At 49.2% G+C, this 20,256-nt stretch overlaps 1 protein-coding gene and 1 pseudogene across 3 annotated transcripts in view; both read left to right on the forward strand.

The window, feature by feature from the left end:
• VPS35L (VPS35 endosomal protein sorting factor like) overlaps positions 1–20,256 on the forward strand; it is a 160,623-nt gene that overhangs the window by 43,201 nt on the left and 97,166 nt on the right. For all 3 annotated transcript variants that reach the window (XM_059691973.1, XM_059691974.1, XM_059691975.1), the window contains one exon: positions 17,860–17,944. In XM_059691973.1, coding sequence (XP_059547956.1) covers positions 17,860–17,944 — 85 coding nt within the window. The remainder of the gene's footprint in view (positions 1–17,859; positions 17,945–20,256) is intronic.
• On the forward strand, positions 6,879–11,214 carry LOC132232474 (glutathione peroxidase 1-like; annotated as a pseudogene).

Genomic DNA, 20,256 nt, shown 5'->3' on the forward strand with positions numbered 1-20,256 from the left:
GAAATGGCCCTCAGCCCCTCACCCAGACTGGCCAGGCACCCTAGTGGGGAACCCCCCACCCTAAAGGGGGTATTGCCAACCTGAAAACAGCCATCAGCCCCTCACCCAGGCTGTCCAAACCGCCAGGGGGTGAGGGTCCCCACTCGGGGGGGGGGGCTGTAACCAGCCTTCAAACAGCCATCAGCCCCTCACCCAGGCTGGCCAGGCACCCCAGTGGGGACCCCCATCCTGAAGGGGGTGTGACTAGCCTGCAAACACCCATTAGCCCCTCACCCAGGCTGGCCAGGCACCCCAGCGGGACCCCCACCCTGATCTGGGACACCCTTCAGGGCAAACCAGCTGGCCCCCACCCGTGCACCAGGCCTTTATCCTATATAATAAAAGGGTAATATGCAAATGGACCCTAACAGCAGAACAACTGGGAATGACCCGTCACTATGACACACACTCACCACCAGGGACCAGCCATTCAATTTAGGAGCTGCCCCTTGGTGATCAGTGCACTCCCACAGGGGGAGCTCTCCTCAGCCACAAGTCAGGCTGACGGCTGCCAGTACAGTGGTGGTGGTGGGAGCCATTCCCTCCTCCTCACCAGCACTAAGGATGTCCAACTCCAGCTTAGGCCTGCTCCTCGCTGGCAAGTGGACATCCCCCAAGGGCTCTCAGGCTGCCAGAGGGATGTCTGACTGCCAGCTTGGGCCCAATCCCCCGGGGAGTCGGCCTAAGCCAGCAGGTGGTCATCCCCCGAGGGGTCCCAGACTGCGAGAGGGCACAGGCCGGGCTGAGGGACCCCCCCGAGTGCACAAATTTTTGTGCACCAGGCCTCTAGTTATAGATATTTTACATATCCTAAAATCCACCATTTTAAGTGTGCAATTAAGTGATTTTTTTTTGTGTGAGTTTACAGCTGTGCAACTATTACCCAATGTTAGAACATTTCGTTATCCTCCCTTTTCAGATTCCCTCAAGCATGTTTGCAATTAAATCCCACTGCCACTTCCAGCCCCAGGAAACCGTTGATCTGCTTTTGACTCTGTAAACTTGCATTTCCTGAACATTTCATGCAGATGGGATCATTCACTGTGTAATCATTTGCATCTGCCTCTTTCCTTAGCATAAGGTTTTTGAGGTTCTTCTATGTTTCACTGCCAGTACTTCGTATCTTTTTACTGCTGTCTGGTATTCTATTGTATGAATGACTCTATTTTACTTATGCATTAATAAGTTAATGGACATCCCTAGCCGATTTGGCTCAGTGTATAGAGCGTCAGCCTGCGGACTCAAGGGTCCTGGGTTCTATTTTAGTCAAGGACACATTCCCAGGTGGTGGGCTCGGTACCCAGTAGGGGGTGTGCAGGAGGCACCCAATCAATGATTCCCTCTCATCATTGATGTTTCTATCTCTTCCTCTCCCTTCCTCTCTGAAATCAATAAAAATATATTTGGGGAAAAAATAAGATAATGGATATTTAGATCGTTTCCACTCTTGCTCTTATGAGTAATGCTACTCTGAACATTGGCATACACATTTTTGTGTGGGCATGTTTTCATTTCTCTTGGATAGATTCCTAGGAGTGGAATTGCTGAGTTATATATTAAGATTATGTTTAAATTTTTGAGAAATGACTGACCTGCTTTGCAAAATGGCTGCACTGTCTGCATTCCCACCAGCAGCACATGAGTGTTCCAGTTCTTGTGCATCTTTTCTAATAGTTGTCTGTCTTTATTTTAGCTATCCTAGAAGGTGGCATCTCATTGTGGTTTTAATTTGCATTTCCATGCTAACTAATGGTGTTGAATATCTTTTCATGGGCTTGTGGCTTTCTTTTTTAAATCCTCACCCAAGGATATTTTTTTCCATTGATTTTTAGAGAGAGAGGGGAAGGGAGAGAGAAAGGGGGGGGGGGAGAGAGAGATATGAGAGAGACACATTGACTGATTGTCTCCCGCACATGCCCTGACCAGGAATGGGGATTGAACCTGCAACCGAGGTACATTCCCTTGATAGGGAATTGAACCTGGGACCCTTCTGTCTACAGGCCGACACTCTAACCACTGAGATAAACCGGCCAGAACTGCTTATTGGCCCTGCTATATTGCTGAATTCATTTATTCTAGTAGTTTTTTGGTGGAGTCTTTAGGGTTTTCTATGTATAATATCATGTCATCTATGAATAATGAGAGTTTTACTTCCTCCTTTTCAATTTGGATGCCTTTTATGTTTTCTTCTTGCCTGATCTCTGTGGCTAGGGTTTCCAGTACTATGTTAAATAAGAGTGGTAAAAATGGGCATCCCTGTCTTTTTCAAATTCTTAGGGGATATGATTTTAGTTTTTGCCCCTTGAGTATGATGTTAACTCTAGGTTTGTCATATATGGCCTTTAATATGTTGAGATATGATATCTCTATTTCCACTTTGCTGGGAGTTTTTATCAAAAAAGGGTGATAGATTTTGTCGAATGCTTTTTCTCCATCAATTGATATGATCATGTGATTTTTGTCCTTCAGTTTGTTTTTGTGATGAATCACATTGATTGATTTGTGAATATTGTACCAACCTTGCATCCCTGGAATAAATCCCACATGGTCATGGTGTTTGGTCATAGTGTATGGTCTTTTTAAGATATTGCTGGATCCAATTTGCTAATATTTTGTTGAGGGTTTTAGCATCTATGTTCATCAGGGATATTGGCTTGTCAGTTTCTTTCTTTGTAGTATCTTTATCTGGTTTAGAATTAGGGTAATGCTGGTCTCATAGAAAGAGCTTGGAAGTGTTCCTTCCTCTTTAATTTTTTGGAATAGTTTGAGGAGGATAGGTATTAGTTCTGAACCACGGCTTTTGTTTGCTGAGAGTTTTTTGATTACTGCTTCAATTTCTTCATTTGTTATTGGCCTCTTCAGATTTTCTGATTCTTCCTGATTCAGTTTTGGAAGATTGTATTTTCTAGGAACTTGTCTACTTCACTCAGGATGTCTATCTAGCTTGTTGGCATATAGTCGTTCATACTATTTTCTTGTAATTTTGTATTTCTGTGGTATTAGTTGTTACTTTACCATTTTTGTTTCTGATTTTATTTATTTGGGTCCTCTCTTTGTTTCTTGATGAGTCTTGCTAAAGGATTATCGATAATGTTGTAGGATTAAATGGTTTATTGCTCATTTTTCTTGTTTTTTGATGTAGGTGTCTAATGCTATTTACTTCCCTCTCAGGACTGCTTTCACTATTTCCCATAGATTTTGGGTTCTTGTGTGTTCATTTTCATTTATTTCCAGCAAGTTTTTTTTTTTAAATTTCTTTCTTGATCTCATTGTTAACTCATTCATTGTTTAATAGCATGCTATTTAGCCTCCATGTCTTTGAAGGGTTTTGAGTATTTTTACTGTAGATGAATGCTAATTTCATTCCATTGTTATTTGAGAAGATGCTTGGTATGATTTTAATCTTCTTGAATTTGTAGAGACTTGTTTTGTGTCCTAACATGTGGTCTGTTTTTTGAGAATGACCCATGTGCACTTAAGAAGAATGTATATTCTGCAGCTTTGGGTGAAATGTTATGTAAATGTATATTAAACCCATCTGATCCAGTGTGTCTGTTTTTAGAGATAGTGTTTCCTTGCTAACTTGTCACCTGGAAGATATATCCAGTGAAGTCAGCAGAGTTTTAATGTCCCCAACTGTAACTGTATTGCTGTCAATCTCTCCCTTAAAATCCTCCAACAAAATTTTTAAAAATATATTTAGGTTCTCCTATATTGGGTGCATATATGTTTACTAGGGTTATATCCTCTTGTTGGATCGATCCCTTTAATATTATGTAGTGACCTTTGTTGTTTCTTGTAATAGCCTTTATTTTGAAGTCTATTTTGTCAGATATGAGTATTTCTACCCCAGCTTTTCATTTTGTTTCCATTTGTGTGGAGCATTTTTTTACATCCCTTCACTCTCATCCTGTGTGAGTCTTTTGTTCTGAGGTGCTTCTTTTACAGAAAGCATAAATTTGGGTCATGTTTTCATACTCATTTAGCTACCCTATGGCTTTTTTGGGAGCATTTAATCCAGTGGTTCTCAACCATCTGGCCCTTTAAATACAGTTCCTTATGTTGTGACCCAACCATAAAATTATTTTCGTTGCTACTTCATAACTGTAATGTTGCTACTGTTATGAATTGTAATGTAAATATCTGATATGCAGGATGGTCTTAGGCGACCCCTGTGAAAAGGTCGTTCGACTGCCAAAGGGGTCACAACCCACAGGTTGAGAACCACTGATTTAATTCATTTACATTTGAGGTAATTATTGATAGGTATTTATTGCCATTTTAATTCTTTAAACCTATATTTCTCTCTATCTACACTAATAAAAGAGAAACATGCAAATTAACCATCCCTTCATGATGCCCACAAGCCATGCCCACCAGCCAATCAGGAGTGCTATGCAAATTAACCCAACAAAGATGGCAGAGGCCAGAGCCGGGATACTTGTGTTGCAGCCACGGCTACCATGCAAGCATCCCGGCTCTGCTGCTCCAGGCCTGTTGGAGATGCAGAAGTCTGGCTCCAGCGCCTGAGGCTGGCTTCGGCCGAGGAGATAAAGAAGCCGCCTACCCTGTGATCCCAGGCCGCAGCCAGCCGGAGAAGCCGCCCACATTGATCCCAGGGGAGACAGAGAACCCGGGCCCAGTGCCTGAGGCTGGCTGCGTCCTGGGAGACAAAGAAGCCGCCTGCCCCGTGATCTCAGGCCACAGCCAGCTGGAGAAGCCGCCTGCCCCACATCCGCCCGCCCCATGTCCTTGGGGAGACTGAGAAGCCGGGCCCCAGTGCCTGAGGCCGGCTGTGCCCTAGTAGATGAAGAAGCTGCCTGCCCCGTGATCCCAGGCCACAGCCAGCCAGAGAAGCCACCTGCCCATGATCCCAGGCTGCAGCCAGCCAGAGAAGCTGCCAGCCCTGTGGTCCAGGATATAGGTTCCCTCTTCGCCCACTGCAGTCATTACTTCAATATTCCCCTTCTGAATTTCTCTCCTCTGCCACAACCCAACTCCACTTTTCATCTGAAGGATATAGAACAGAGAGAGCAGTGTTAAAAGCTTACATTTTTAAGCTGGTAAGATTGGTACTTAAACATATAAATGGAAAACTAGAGTCCTTAAGGTAACAAAGGCTACAAAGGACAGGGACAGGACATGACCTATTATATCCAACAATCCATATGGGGACTGAAAACTTTGCAATGATGACTATTAGTGAAGATATGAATCAACTAAAATAGTTGACAGGGACAATTCTTCCATCTTTGAAAATATCTACATCAAGTCTGTTTAAATAGATTTTCATTTGCATAATCTAACACATTCTGACAAGACCACCACCACCAATGTGGTCAGTGTTGTGCTGATAAATGTTTAACAACTGGCTCTCAATCAAAGAAAACAAAACTCTGATTTATACTATCGGCCAATTTCTGTGGCATAAATTCTCCATCCATGGCTGATTTCAGCTGCTAATGTGATGCCACTAAATGCAGAGCTGAAGAGAAACATGCAGTAATACACTATTATATTCTACCAGAAAGACCCAAAAGATATAAATAATGTCAAGAGTCAGAACAGTAAAGTGTAGTAAATAATGGAGGAGTGATGAATTTAGAGCAGGGGTCCTCAAACTACGGCCCGCGGGACACATGCAAATACAATTATTGTATTTGTTCCCGTTTTGTTTTTTTACTTCAAAATAAGATATGTGCAGTGTGCATAGGAATTTGTCCATAGTTTTTTTTTAAACTATAGTCTGGCCCTCCAATGGTCTGTGGGACAGTGAACTGGCCCCCTGTTTAAAAAGTTTGAGGACCCCTGATTTAGAGTATGTATTACCTTTGGTTGTAATGTAATTTATTCACTTTTAAGATTATATAATTTAATTTTTAATAATGAACATGTTTAACAACCAGCTTACAAAATTCCTGAAAATTTGTGAGCCAGTAAGAGCAGGCTCTAGCACAGCTGTGGGCAAACTACAGCCTGCGGGCCGGATCGGGCCTGTTTGAAATGAATAAAACTAAAAAAAAAAAAAAAAGACCGTACCCTTTTATGTAATGATGTTTACTTTGAATTTATATTAGTTCACACAAACACTCCATCCATGCTTTTGTTCCGGCCCTCCGGTCTAGTTTAAGAACCCATTGTGGCCCTCGAGTCAAAAAGTTTGCCCACCCCTGCTCTAGCACAATACTGAGTGGAGTGTAATGGTTAAATGGCATGGCTCATGGATTTGAAATGAGACTCAGCCACTTTCGGGTTTTACTGGTCAAGTTACCTGATCTCTCTGTATCTCAGTGTCCTCATCTGTGTCATTATAGTACCTACTGTATAGAGTTGTTGCAAAGGTAAAATGAAATCTGTGTATGACACAGCACAGTACCTAAAACAGTAATTCACTCAATTTGTTATAAACTGTTACTGCCTCAAAACGTTGTTGACAAAATTACTCATGCTGAAAGAATGAAATTTTATTGATGAGAAAAATGCCTTATTTTGCGATCTACATGGAGACAATTTTACTTCCTAGGCAGTAGATGGTAATCTACTACCAGAAACTGCAAGGGGAGAAATGACCTTAATCAACATGATTGAGGCAATGTATTATTAGCTGGATCATAAAGCAGAGAGGATGCCATACATTCTGGGATACATCTGCAGTAAGAGGCTTCACCTCAGGTATTAATTCTGATCAACTAAGCATCAGACTTAAGATGAATGGTGAGAAGGATTCTGAGGCTGCTTCTAGACTTAGCAGGAATAGAACTTTAATACATAAGCAGCAGTTACTATGGTAATGATGGCAAGAAAAAACATACCATGATCTATTCTAATAAAAGGGTAATATGCTAATTAGACCGCACGTCCTCCGGACGACCATCCGCACATCCTTCCTGACAAAGCTGGGCCCAGGCGAAGCCGCCTGCCGCAGTACCGGGCACCAGTGCCTGCGGCTGGCTGCAGCCTGGGAGACGGAGAAGCTGACCACCCTGCAGTCCCAGGCACCAGTACCTGTGTCTGGCTGTGGCCTGGGAGACGGAGAAGCTGCCCACCCTGCAGTCCCGGGCACCAGCACCTGTGTCTGGCTGTGGCCTGGGAGACGGAGAAGCTGACCACCCTGCAGTCCCGGGCACCAATACCTGTGTCTGGCTGTGGCCTGGGAGACGGAGAAGCTGACCACCCTGCAGTCCCGGGCACCAGCACCTGTGTCTGGCTGTGGCCTGGGAGACGGAGAAGCTGCCCACCCTGCAGTCCCGGGCACCAGTACCTGTGTCTGGCTGTGGCCTGGGAGACGGAGAAGCTGCCCACCCTGCAGTCCCGGGCACCAGCACCTGTGGCTGTAGCCCGGGCGAAGCCATCTGCCCACAATCCCCTGTGGCTGCAGCTGGCCTGGGCAAAGCCAGCCAGGGTCCCGTGTGCCTGTGGCTGACCAGAGGGAGGGAAGCCCAGGTCCTAGGTGCCTGTGATCGGCTGGAGGAGGGAATCCTGGGTCCCAGGTGCGGGACTGAGGCAGAGATGGTTAGGGGCAATCAAGCCAACAGGGAGCAGTTAAGGATGATCAGGCTGGCAGGTAGAAGCAGTTAGGGACAATCAGGCAGGCAGGCAAGCAGTTAGGAGCCAGCGGTTCTGGATTGTGAGAAGGATGTCCGACTTCCTGTTATCCCCTGAGGTGTCCCAAATTGGAGAGGGTACAGGCTGGGCTGAGGGACACCCCCGCCTCCCCCCCCCCCCCCCCCGCACAAATTTCGTGCACCGGGCCCCTAGTGTGTGTGTGTGTGTGTGTGTGTGTGTGTGTGTGTGTGTGTGTTCTCATTACAGCGGTCCATTTAGCATTTCTTGTGGTGTTGGTTTGGTGGTGATAAATTCCTTTAGCCTTTTTTGTGTCTGAGAAGCTCTTTATTTCGCCATCTATTTTGAATAATAGCCTTGCTGTATATAGTAATCTTGGTTTCACATCCTTGCTTTCCATTACTTTGAGTACTTCATGCCATTCTCTTCTGGCCTGTAGATTTTCTGATTAAAAATAAGCTTATGGGAGCTCCTTTGTAGGTAACAAATTGCTTTCCTCTTGCTGCCTTTAAGATTTTTTTTTTTTTTTTTAATTTTTGTCATTTTAATTATGATGTATCTGGGCATGGACCTTTTTGGGTTCTTCTCAATTCTGTGTCTCCTGAACTTGTAGAACATTTTCCTTCACCAAGTTACGGAAGTTTTCTGCCATTATTTCTTCAAACATGTTCTCTATCCCTTGCTCACTTTATTCACCTTCTGACACTCCTATGAAATGAATATTGTTACGTTTCATGTTGTCCCACAGCTCCCTTAAGCAGTCTCCTTTTTTTTTTTTTAATTGGTTTTTCATTTTGGTTCTCTGATTGAGTAATTTTTCTTTCTACCCTGTCTACTAATAATTCACTGATACTCGGCTTCCCCTAATCTGCTTTGTATTCCTTCCATGGTGTTTTTTATTAGTGCTATGTCATTCTTCATTTCCAACTGGTCTTTTTTCATAGTAACTACCTTTTCTCATGCTGTTGAGCATCCTTGTCATCATTATTCTGAACTCTATATCTGATAAATTTCTTATCTCCATTTCATTTATCTCTTCTTCTGTAGAATTCTCTTATTCTCTTATTTGGGGCTTGTTGTTTTGTGTTTTTTTTTGTATCCCTAGTTTGGCAGCCTGTTTGGGTTTGCGTCTTTATATTAGGTAGATCTGCTAAAACTCCCAATCTCTAGTGCAGGACAATGTCAGACATTGTTTGTCACTGGCCCTGAGTAACCTCTTTGGAGTTATCAGCAATCCACAGCTTGTGGCTCCCTCAGCTGGGGCTGGGTGCCTTTGGAAAGGACCAGGATATGCACCAAGATGCACCAAGATCTGCTTTTTTTTAATCTCTGAGCATAGAATTAGATCAGGAAAGACTCAAAACTCTCCAGAGACCCACTTCTGCCTGTAGTGTGATTATTATTCAGTCTTGATTAGCCTCAGGCTATCGATCACAGGACTGGAAGAGAGGTTTTCCAACAGGGTGGGGTAATTGCTTCTGCCTGCAGGCTGATTGTTATTTGCAGTCTCATAATGGGCTTCAGAAACTCCACAGGGTGGGGTGAGGCATTTTCTAATAGGGTGGGGCAATTGCTTCTCCTTAAGCATAAGCTGCTTGGAAGGTGAAAGTCTGCTGAATAAAGGTATCCTCTGTAGTGTGAGGGAATGACTCAGCAGAGGAAACTGAGGTGTCTGCCTCTGAGCTCTAACCCCAGAGTCCCCAACCCTGGGTTCTGCTCACACAGCTCCAGTCCACTCTGCCCTCCTCTCCCAGAGCCCCAGGTGAGTGACTGCACATAAAATCTTGTGTCTTGGCCCTTTAGGAGAGTGCCTGCATTTCCAGCCGTCTCTCCTTGGCAGACAGCAACCCTGCTGCTTTTCACAGCCAGATGTTATGTGAGGACCTTTCTCAGTTCTGGTGGTCTGGGTTGGGGGACTCAGCTTGGGAATTACACCCCAGAGTTCTCAGTGGCAACCCCCCACAGCTGAGATAACTCTCCCGATATTCAGCTGTTGTCTGTGGGAGCCCAAGCCCTGCCAGCCCTTTTGCGCCTCTACCCTTCCTACCAGTCTCTGTGTGGTCTCCAATTTATGTCCTTGGTTATCAGGATTCTCCCCAGCAAGTCGTCTGTTGGTTATTCAGGGTGCTTATTCTGTATTTTAATTGTAATTCAGTTTGTTCATGGGAGCATGTTGGTGTAGCTTCTACTTACTCTGCCACCATTTCCCCAAGATGCACTTCTTTTGAAACTCTTGGATCCCTTTATACAGTTTGTTCTGACACCATTATTTGTAAAAGCTCTGCATTGTTCCTGTCCCCAGTGCCCCCTTCCCTCTCTGGTACCTAGGCTGTGTGCTCTGTGTGCTGCTCAGCTGGCAGTCGTGGGGCCTTGCTCTGCTCTGTGCTGGGCACAGAGCTGCTTATTGTGAATATGGCCACACTCTGAGGCAGTAAGGTCTGGGACCACAGCCAGGTGAATGAGCTCCAGCAGGGCTGTGGGCCCTGGGGCCTGGCCTTGCTCAGCAGGTTTCCATTCAACCAGTTTGGGCATCAGGTGATGCAGAATGAAGAGATCCTGAATTCCCTCAAGTATGTCACCTTCCTGGTGGCGGGTTCGAGCCCAACTGCATGCTCTTTTGAGAAGTGTGAGGTGAACCTCACCACTCCTCACCTTCCTGCGGGAGGCCCTGCCCACTCCCAGTGATGCATGACACTGCTGCGCTCATGGCCCATGCCAAGTTCACCACCTGGTCCCCGGTGTGCTGCAGTGACATCGGCTGGAACTTCCACAACTTCCTGGTGGGTCTGTTTGGGATGCCTGCGCACACATACAGCCCCATCTTCCAACCAGTGGCATTGAGGCCCTGCAGTCCCCTGGGCCCAGCAGTGCCGAGGCCCCTCCTCGCCCTGATACCTGGCAGCAGAGCACTGCCCTCGGGGGATTCATTTCCACTGCGTTTCCTCTAAACCTGGGTGGAGGAATGTCTGATGTCCAGGAAAATGCCCCCAGACATCCTAGCCTCCCACTCCGACATGATAGCTTCTCACAATACTATCCAGTGTCAGCAAATCATTGAAAAATAAGTGAAAGCTCCCAGATGGCTTAGAACACTGGCTGGAGGAATGCTCAGTCCACTCTGAGTGCTGCAGGCGTGGGTGTCCTGACCCAGCTCGTCTGCATGAAGCAGCACCTAGAGCCCTTGTGCTAGCTTCCTGCTGCCTCCCAGGAGGCTTTGAAAAGTAGGTTTGGAATGGAACTGAGAGTCTGTATTTTTAACACATGATTCTGAACCTGCACCAAAGCTTTAAAACCGGTGGAGTCTTCAAAATTGTGATTTAAAAGGTAACTTCAATTCATAACATTGTTATGACTTTAACTTTGGATTAAAGAAAACACTGCTTGCTCTAGCTGGTTTGGCTCAGTGATAGAGCATCAGCCTGTGGACTGAAGGGTCCCGGGTTCGATTCCGATCAAGAGCAAGTGCCTGGGTTGTGGGCTTGATCCGCAGTGTTGGGGGGTGTAGGCCAAACAGTGATTCTCTCTCATCATTGATGTTTTTCTCCTCCTCTCTTCCTCTCTGAAATCAATAAAAATATATTTAAAAACAAAACAAACAAAACCCTCTGCTTTCTGTTATCCTATCTAATAAAAGAGAAAAATGGTAATTGGCGTACGACGATACCCTTTTCATTGGCTAACCACGGCTATATGCAAATTAACTGCCAACTAAGATTGGCAGTTAACTGCCAACAAGATGGCGGTTAATTTGCATATGTAGGCACAATGCAGGGAGGCGAAAGGGAAAGCAGGAAGAAGCCCCCTCCCACTGACAGTGATCGGAAACCCAGGGGGGAGCTAAGAGCTGGGGGGCAGGGCAAAGGCGGCCCTGGGGCCGCCTTTGCCCTGCCCCCCAGCCATGATCAGAGAATCAGGCGCCTTTGCCGCCCTGGCCAGTGGTAGCAGGAAGTAGGGGTGGAGCCAGCGATGGGAGCTGGGCACGGTCGAAGCTGGCAGTCCCGGGAGCTAGGGGTCCCTTGCCTGGGCCTAAAGCGAAGCCCACAATCGCGGGGCCGCTGCAGCTGCGGGTCCCCGCTGCCCGGGCCGGACGCCTAGGCCAGAGGTGTTAGGCCTGGGCAGGGGCGGAGCCTGCAACCACGGGGAGCTGAGGGTCCCCTGCCCAGGCCTGACACCTATGCCGGAGGCCTCAAGGGCTGGTCAAGGGGCCGATCCGGTGATTGGTGATCGGAGGGTGATGAGGGTCAGCTCCTCTGGCCGAGGAATCAGGCCTGGGTGGGGGGCGGAGCCGGGGATTGGGGGGATATGATGGTCCCCTTGCCCAGGCCTGAAGCCTGGGTCAGAGGCGTCAGGCTTGGGCGGGGGGTGGAGCAAGCGATCAGAGGGAGATGGGGGTCCCCTGCCCAGGCATGATTCCTGGGCCAGAGGCCTCAGGCCTGGGTGGGGGCCAGAGCCAGTGATCAGGGGGAGATGGGGGTCCCCTGTCCAAGCCTGACACCTCTGTCAGAGGCGTCAGGCCTGGGCAAGGGGCCGATCCTGCGATTGGAGGGTGATGGGGGTCAACGCCTGAGGGCTCCCAGTATGTGAGAGGGTGCAGGCTGGGCTGAGGGACACTCCCCCCCCACACACACACACCCAGTGCACGAATTTCGTGCACCGGGCCCCTAGTCCTTTATAAAATACTAGAGGCCCGGTGCATAAAAATTTGTGCACTCGGGGCGGGAGAGGGGTCCCTCAGCCCGGCTGTGCCCTCTCGAAGTCTGGGACCCCTCGGGAGATAACGACCTGCTGGCTTAGGCCTGATCCCGGGTGGCAGAGGGCAGGCCCAATCCCTAGGTGCAGCCCCTGGTCGGGCTCATAGCAGGGCCGATTGGGGAGTTGGGGCGCCGCCCCCTGTCATGCACAGAGCAGGGTGGATTGGGAGGTTGCGATGCCACCCTCAGTCATGCTCAGGGTAGGGCTGATTGGGGGGTTGGGGCACCGCCCCCTGTCACACTCAAGGCAGGGTCGATGGGGAGGTTGCGGCGCCACCCCCGTCATGCACACGGCAGAACCAATCAGGGGGTTGGGGCGCTGCCCCCTATCACACACAGAGCAGGGCCCATCATGGGGTTTGGGGCTCTGTACCCTGTCATGCACAGAGCAGGGCCCATCAGGGGGTTGAGGAGCTCCCCCCTGTCACTCACAGAGTAGGGCCGATAGGGGAGTTGTGGCACCGTCCCCTGTCACACACAGAGCAGGGCTGATGGGGAGGTTATGGCTCTACCCCATCACACACAGAGCAGGGCCCGTGGGGTGGTGGGGCAGGGGGGTTGGGTCTCCCTCTATCACCCACAGAGCAGGGCTGATCAGGGGGTTGGGGCGCTGCCACTGTCACACTCAGGGCAGGGCTGATGGGGAGGTTATGGCTCTACCCCGTCACACACAGAGCAGGTCCCATGAGGGGGGGGGGGGTTTGGGGTGCCGCACCCTGTCACACACAGAGCAGGGCCGATCAGGGGGTTTGGGCGCTGCCCCCTGTCATGCTGATCCCAGTGCCAGGAGGCCTCGAAGCTCTGCTGATCCCGGTGCTGAGAGGCATATTACCCTTTTACTATATAGCATAGAGGCCTGGTGCATGGGTGGGGGCTGGTGGTTTGCCCTGAAGGGTGTCCTGGGTCAGGGTGGGGGTCCCCACTGGGGTGCCTGGCCAGTCTGGGTGAGGGGCTGAGGGCTGTTTTCAGGCTGTCGGGTGACTGAAGCTCCCAACCGCTCCTTTTTTTCTTTTTATTTTGTTTTTATTCTGGGCCAGCTTTAGCTGTGGCTCCAGCTCTGCGGCCTCTGCTGCTGGGAAAGCGGAAACCCTCCCGCCCAGACTTGTTTGTGTTCTACAATCGAAACTCTGTATCAACTCCAGCTCTGAGATCCCAGCTCGCTGAAAGCAGGTTTCTGGAGTTTTTTTTAGCTTCTCTATGTTATTATGATTCAAACTGCCCGCTCAGAGGCCTGCAGCGGCAGGCGGGGAACGTTGGAGTCTGCCGTCACTGAAGCAAGCAAGCCTCATGTTCAGTTTAAGCTGCCTGGCTGCCGGCCGCCATCTTGGCTGTCAGTTAATTTGCATATCTCGCTGATTAGCCAATGGGAAGGGTAGCTGTCGTATGCCAATTACCATGTTTCTCTTTTATTAGTTTAGATATTAGAGGCCTGATGCATGAAGATTTGTGCAAGAATAGGCCTTTCTTTCCCTGGCTGCTGGCACTGGCTTCCCTCCGACACCTGGGACCCAGGCCTTCGCCCTGGCCGCGGTCTTCAGCCTTCACTCTGTCTGGAGCTTCCTTCGCTCCAGCCCTGCTGCTCTCCTGTAGCTCCCTCCACCCCCTGCCCTCCCTGGCTCACAGCAGGTGTCCAGTCCCTCTCTGGCCACTCTGCACTTGCACGCATGCTGCCCAGAGGCCCGGTGTGGCTGGGACAGGACAGAAGTGTCCCCGCCTGGCCGCTGCCATCTTTGTTGCATCAATTTGCATATTCCCTCCTTATTGGCTATGGGTGCTGCCATCTTTGTTGTGGAGTGATGGTTAATTTGCATATTCCATCTTAATTAGAATATTCTGTGACACCAGATTAGGAGAAAAATCAATGCACAGATGTTGGGAAGCTCTGGCTGTGTTTAATTTGATATCTTCTGTTGAACTCTTTCTCACATCTCCAGTGGGCAGCAGTTCATCTGCGAGAGGCTGTGGGGAGGAGCTTGGGAGATGAGACACCCCTGGGAACCCAGAGCTGTGTAATGTGAAAAGTCTCTAGAGCAGTGGTTCTCAACCTTCCTAATGCTGCGACCCTTTAATACAGTTCCTCATGTTGTGTTGACGCCTATTTCATTGTTACAAATTGAACATAATTAAAGCATAGTGATTAATCACAAAAACAATATTTAATTATATATGTGTTTTCCGATGGTCTTAGGCAACCCCTGTGAAAGGGTCGTTTGACCCCCAAAGGGGTCGTGACCCACAGGTTGAGAACCGCTGCTCTAGAGTCAGAGTTGCTTGCTTGTCCCAAACCCGGGAGTCCCATGGGTGGTAGGAGTGCCCCTAAAAGGCATGTGAAAAACACACAACAAGGCCCCAGGAACAGCAAGTCCTGTGTCCACCCAGATGCCAGGTTTGGAGTGGAGCCCAGCCTGCACCAGCACCATCATTTAACAGCCCACGTTTCCCTCCCTCCGCTCTCCCCAATAACATTGTCTGTAAGAGGATGTTGTAACATGGGACACATTTATTTTAGGCATGTATTGCTAAGGAGAAACCTGGTGAGTCTAACAGTTTAGATATTGAATAACAAAGTGAGAACAGATGACAACCTACTTCTTTTTTAAAATATATTTTATTGATTTTTCACAGAGAGGAAGGGAGAGGGATAGAGAGCCAGAAACATCGATGAGAGAGAAACATAGATCAGCTGCCTCCTGCACACTCCCCACTAGGGATGTGCCAGCAACCAAGGTACATGCCCTTGACCGGAATTGAACCTGGGACCTTTGAGTCTGCAGGCCAACGCTCCATCCACTGAGCCAAACTGGTCAGGGCGACAACCTACTTCTTGATAGGATGAACTTATAACTATTCTCTGCAGGTTGGAAATGCATATTAAATACCCAGATATTTTTAAGTGAAAATTTTCTATCTGAGGATCATCTATTGGAATAATAAAATAGGGCAAAGTTTTTTAGTTCCTTACGGGGCATTAAATTTAGTTCTTCAAAGTAGAAATTGACTTTTTGTTTCTGATTATAAGTTGATGACTTAATCTGAGTATTTAAGGTCAAATTGTGTGGCTCCTGGGCTTGAGTGGTAGTGTGGCACCGAGAAGTCCCTGCAGAGCCCAGACGCTGCAGGTGGTCAGGGTCCTGCTTCCAGAGAAGCAGGGACGTTCTGCAGCTTCTCACGCTTCTTCTCGAGGGCAACAGGAGTGAGTCTGAATGGTAGATGCTGGTTTTAAGATACCCTGGAGCTTACTTAGGGGGTCATGTTACAGAAAATAATGTGTAAAGATCGAGACCCTCCTGAAATAAACCAGAGGTGGCCATGCTGAAAGGCACTTGGTACAAGGATAGGAGTCATGTGCAAGGACCTTGGCAGGAGAGTGTCCCTGGCTCCCCTTGGTGACCTTGAGTGCTGACCTGGTTTATGTCTGAGCAGAGACCCTCAGGATGAGAGTCCCAGTCCTATTTTTCCTCAAGGCAGCTGTAGTGTCCTTGCTGGGAGGCTCTGCTGTGAGCAGTCTCACTCCATGTTGGAAGCTCAGTGATGTTGCTTATCATTGTACTAGAGGCCCGGTGCACCAGTTTCATGCATTGGGGGGATTGTTCCTCAGCCTGTCCTGCACTCTCTCCAATCTGGGACATCCCTCTCACAAACTGGGACTGCTGGTTTCTAACCGCTTGCCTGCCTGCCTGATTGCCCCTAACCTCTCTGCCTGCCAGCCTGATCACCCCTAACTGCTCCCCTGCTGGCCTGATTGAAGCCTAACTGCTCCCCTGCCAGCCTGGTTGCCCCCAGCTGCCCTCCTCTGCCGGCCTGGTTGCCCCCAACTGCCCTCCCCTTCAGGCCTGGTCTCCCCCCAACTGCCCTCTCCTGCTGGCCGATTGCCCACAGCTGCCCTCCCCTGCTGGCTATCTTGTGGCGGCCATCTTGTGATGACGTGAGGGCGGCCATCTTTTGGCAATGTTGCGCGTGACGCCACCTGGGCTTTTATTATATAGGACTAGGGGCCTGGTGCACGAAATTTGTGCACGGGGGGGGGTCCCTCAGCCCAGCCTGCCCCCTCTCACATACTGGGAGCCCTCAGGGGGTGTCCTACTGACGGCTTAGGCCTGCCCCCTGCTCCCCTTGGGGAGTGGGCCTAAGCCTCAGTCTGGCCTCCCTTTGTGGGAGGTGACCGGGCTGATCAGGGGAAGGCACCAGCCCCATCACCCCACTGCTGCAGCCACTGCCAGTCACCACAGCCACCAAGGTTTTTTCATCAACACGGACTCCAGTCCCTTCACCATGAAAAAATGACAACTTTCTTTAGGCATTTTCAAGATGTGTCTTTCATAGGATATGGCATTTCTTTATTATTTCTTTTATCCTTACCTGAGGATATGTTTCCATTGATTTTTAGAGGATGTGGAAGAGAAAGGGAAAAACAGAGAGAAACATCAAAGTGAGAGGAACACTTTGATTGGTTGCCTCCTGCATAAGCCCTGACCTGGGTCCCGGCCAGGGAGGAGCCTGCAACCTAGGTACATGCCCTTGGTCAGAATTGAACCCAGTCCCTGCGGTCGGCAGGCCAAGGCATTATCCACTGAGCCAAACCAGCTAGGGCAGGATATGACATTTCTTAGCCCTCCAGCAGCGGAGCTTCGTTTTTTTTCGCCAGGAGTGTGGTGAAAAACCCAGGTCACCTTTTTGGATTCTTATTACCCAAGTTACTAAGAATATTACCAGTGGCTTATAGGGAGCTTAGCTAATGAGCGGTCAGAAAGGGTGTTTCCTCTGTAGTTCACACTGATGGCCGCCTCAGCAAGAGGCGTGACCCCCATCACCCTCCGATCACTGGATCAGCCCCTCGCTCAGGCCTGACACCTCTGGCTGAGGTGTCAGGCCTGGGCAGGGGACCCCCATCTCCCTCCAATCGCCATCTCCACCTCCCGCCCAGGCCTGATGCCTCAGCCAGAGGCGTCAGGCCTGAGCAGGGGGCCCCCATCTCCCTCCGATGCCGCCTTCACCCCCCGCCCAGGCCTGATGCCTCTGGCCCAGGCTTCAGAACTGGGCAGAGGACCCCCATCTCCCCCCATTCGCTGGCTCCGCCACCCGCCCAGGCCTGACGCCTCTGGCCGAGGCTTTAGGCTTGGGCAGGGGCTCCCACGCAGCTCTGATGGCCGGCTCTGCCCTTGCCCAGGAGCCCCCTGGCTCAGGCCCTTCCTACACTGCTCAGGGCCCACTGAGTGACCTGGGTGCTGATGATGTTCCCGGGACCCAGGCTGCTGGGTGCCTATGTATGCAAATTAACCACCATCTTTGTTGGGTTAATTAGCATACTCATCTGATTGGCTAGTGAGCGTAGCGGAGTGACACCAATTTGCATGTTTCTCTTTTATTAGTGTAAATTCCCAGCGTCTGGTGAGGTCTGGGCACAGGTGAGCATCTGTGCTTGTTTGTAGAAATCGTTAACTTTCCAGGCCGAGTGTTCCAACCCCATCAGACATGACAGTGAATTTTCTCTTTTCTCTTTTTCTAGTGCTCAAAGCTTCTCTCGGATATAAGTGTCATTCAGTTCTACCCAAGCAAGTTTGTCCTCATCACGGACATACTTGATACCTTTGGTAAGTACTAGTCATATTCATCTTAGATCTAGGAAATATGTTTTTTTTGGTTTGTTTTTGCCAAACGTTTGATAGTGGAGTTGCTTCAAATTAGGTTCTGCCATGGTTTAAGTAGAGGCAAATCACGAGGGAGACTGTAATGGGGCGACCGCGGAGATGACTACCAGGGACTCCGATCAAGATTTAGGAGCCTTTATTAAGCTCGCCAGCGACTACAGTTACAGCACCCTGCCGAAGCAAAGGCTGAACTGCAGTGCCAACTACAGGATTACAGCGTTTTTATTTGCAAAAACCACAAAGTTAGTTACAAAGCCTTGTTTACACAATTTGTTCCCAACACAGTACAGCATCAGTACAGTGACCACCTTCCTATCTATGTGCTCTAGGAACAGAGAGCACAGCGGGCCCCGCCTGGCTGAAGCGCCAGCACATTCCTATCTATGTGCCCGAGGAACAGAGAGCACAGCGTGCCCCGCCTGGCCGAAGCGCCAGCACATTCCTATCTATGTGTGCTAGGAACAGAGAGCACAGCGTGCCCGCCTGGCCGAAGCGCCAGCACATTCCTATCTATGTGCCCGAGGAACAGAGAGCACAGCGTGCCCCGCCTGGCCGAAGTGCTAGATATGCAGCCCAGCACAGGGACCTCCTCCCACCCTTGCTCATTAACCAGGTGCTATTTTTGAAAGACTCTTAGACTGTGTGTTTTCTAACCTTTTAAGAGGCACATACAGTGAGAGGAGCAGCCCATGGGCCGTCTACCCCAGCTCCATCCACCACCATCTGAGGCATCTGGAGTGGCCCTCTGTCAGAATTGCACTAGCATCTCTTCCAGCCCTTCCTTACCCTCAGGCTGCTTCTACCTGGGGCAGTGGCAGCACCACGTAGCTTGTTGCCTGAGCTGGAAACCTGAGCATCTTCTCCCCTGTGCCCCACCTCCAGGTCTCAGGTCTAAGTTCTTCACTTCAGCTTCCTAGATCTCCCCAGTGTGTCCCAGAGAATCCTTAGTTCTGGCCATATCCTCCCCCAGAGATGCTACAGCTCTTATGAGGTTTCCTGTGTCCTTGTGGTGTTCCTTGTCCCATAGGCCACCCCCTCAGGCAGAGTGATCTCTAGGAACCCAGCAGAGAGGCCTGGACTAAGGATGACCCAAACCCCCTCGGAGAAACAGGGGCCTCTGTGCTGCAGGCAGTGGTTAGTGGCAGAGCATCATGCTGTTAGCAGTTTGCCTAAACCATGCAGCTGTTCAGTCTGTGCAAGATGCGGGGCAGTTCAGTGCCCACCAGAACTAGCAAGCAGCGTGGGCTGAGAGCTGAGCACAGGCAGTCAGAGCAGAGACACCACTTGGAAGGATTGGGGCTGTTTATAACCCATTGAGAGAATGTGGCAGAAAACAGATCTCAGCCAGACCCATGTAGCTCTGCACAGGATACCAGGGACCTGAACATATTAGCCTGGACAGGTGATCGAAAACCGGGCTGAGACTGGTCTTGGCAATAGGGCGTATTTATTGTCTAGTTCAGTGGTCGGCAAACTGAGGCTCACGAGCCACATGCGGCTCTTTGGCCTCTTGAGTGTGGCTCTTCCACAAAATACTGACTTCTGCGCATGGGCCGCGAAGTTTCAATCGCACTGTACGTGCGCGCCTGCACGTGGTATTTTGTGGAAGAGCCACACTCAAGGGGCCAAAGAGCCACATGTGGCTTGCAAGCCATAGTTTGCCAACCACTGGTCTAGTTTGAACAATCCAGAGGGAGTTTTTGGCTTCAGGTATAGCTGGATTTAGGCAGTCAAATATTTCTTCAGGACCATGCTTTTTCTAGTACTTTTCCTGGAGTCGACTTCATTCTCCAACTCTACCAGGTGGCCTCAGTGTCTGCTAACTGCTCGCAGTCCCAGAACAAAGAAGGAACTTTTTCTGAGCATTCCAACCAAAGTCCCAGAATTCTCTCATTGGCCTGGCTTGGGTCACATGGCAGTCCCTGAGCTATGCTTGGTATCTGGAGATTGACATGTGCAGATTCCAGGTTGGTGTCGTCTTGTGTACTGTAGATCCTGGGTTCAATTCCCACTCAGGGCATATACTTAGATTCAATCCCTAGGTAGGGTGCATACAGGAGGCAACCAATCAATGTTACTTTCACATCGATGTTTCTCTCTCTCTGCCTCTCCTTTTCCCCTCTCTCTCAAAATCAATGAACATATGCTCAGGTGAGAATAAAAAACCTTTAAAAGAAGTTATGCCCCAACTGGAAGACAGACTTTGTCAGGTGCAGATGACTCAGAGAGCCGTCGTCAGGCTCCACTAGGCACTA

Source organism: Myotis daubentonii, chromosome 4, assembly GCF_963259705.1.
Source record: "Myotis daubentonii chromosome 4, mMyoDau2.1, whole genome shotgun sequence".
Classification (NCBI taxonomy): domain Eukaryota; kingdom Metazoa; phylum Chordata; class Mammalia; order Chiroptera; family Vespertilionidae; genus Myotis; species Myotis daubentonii.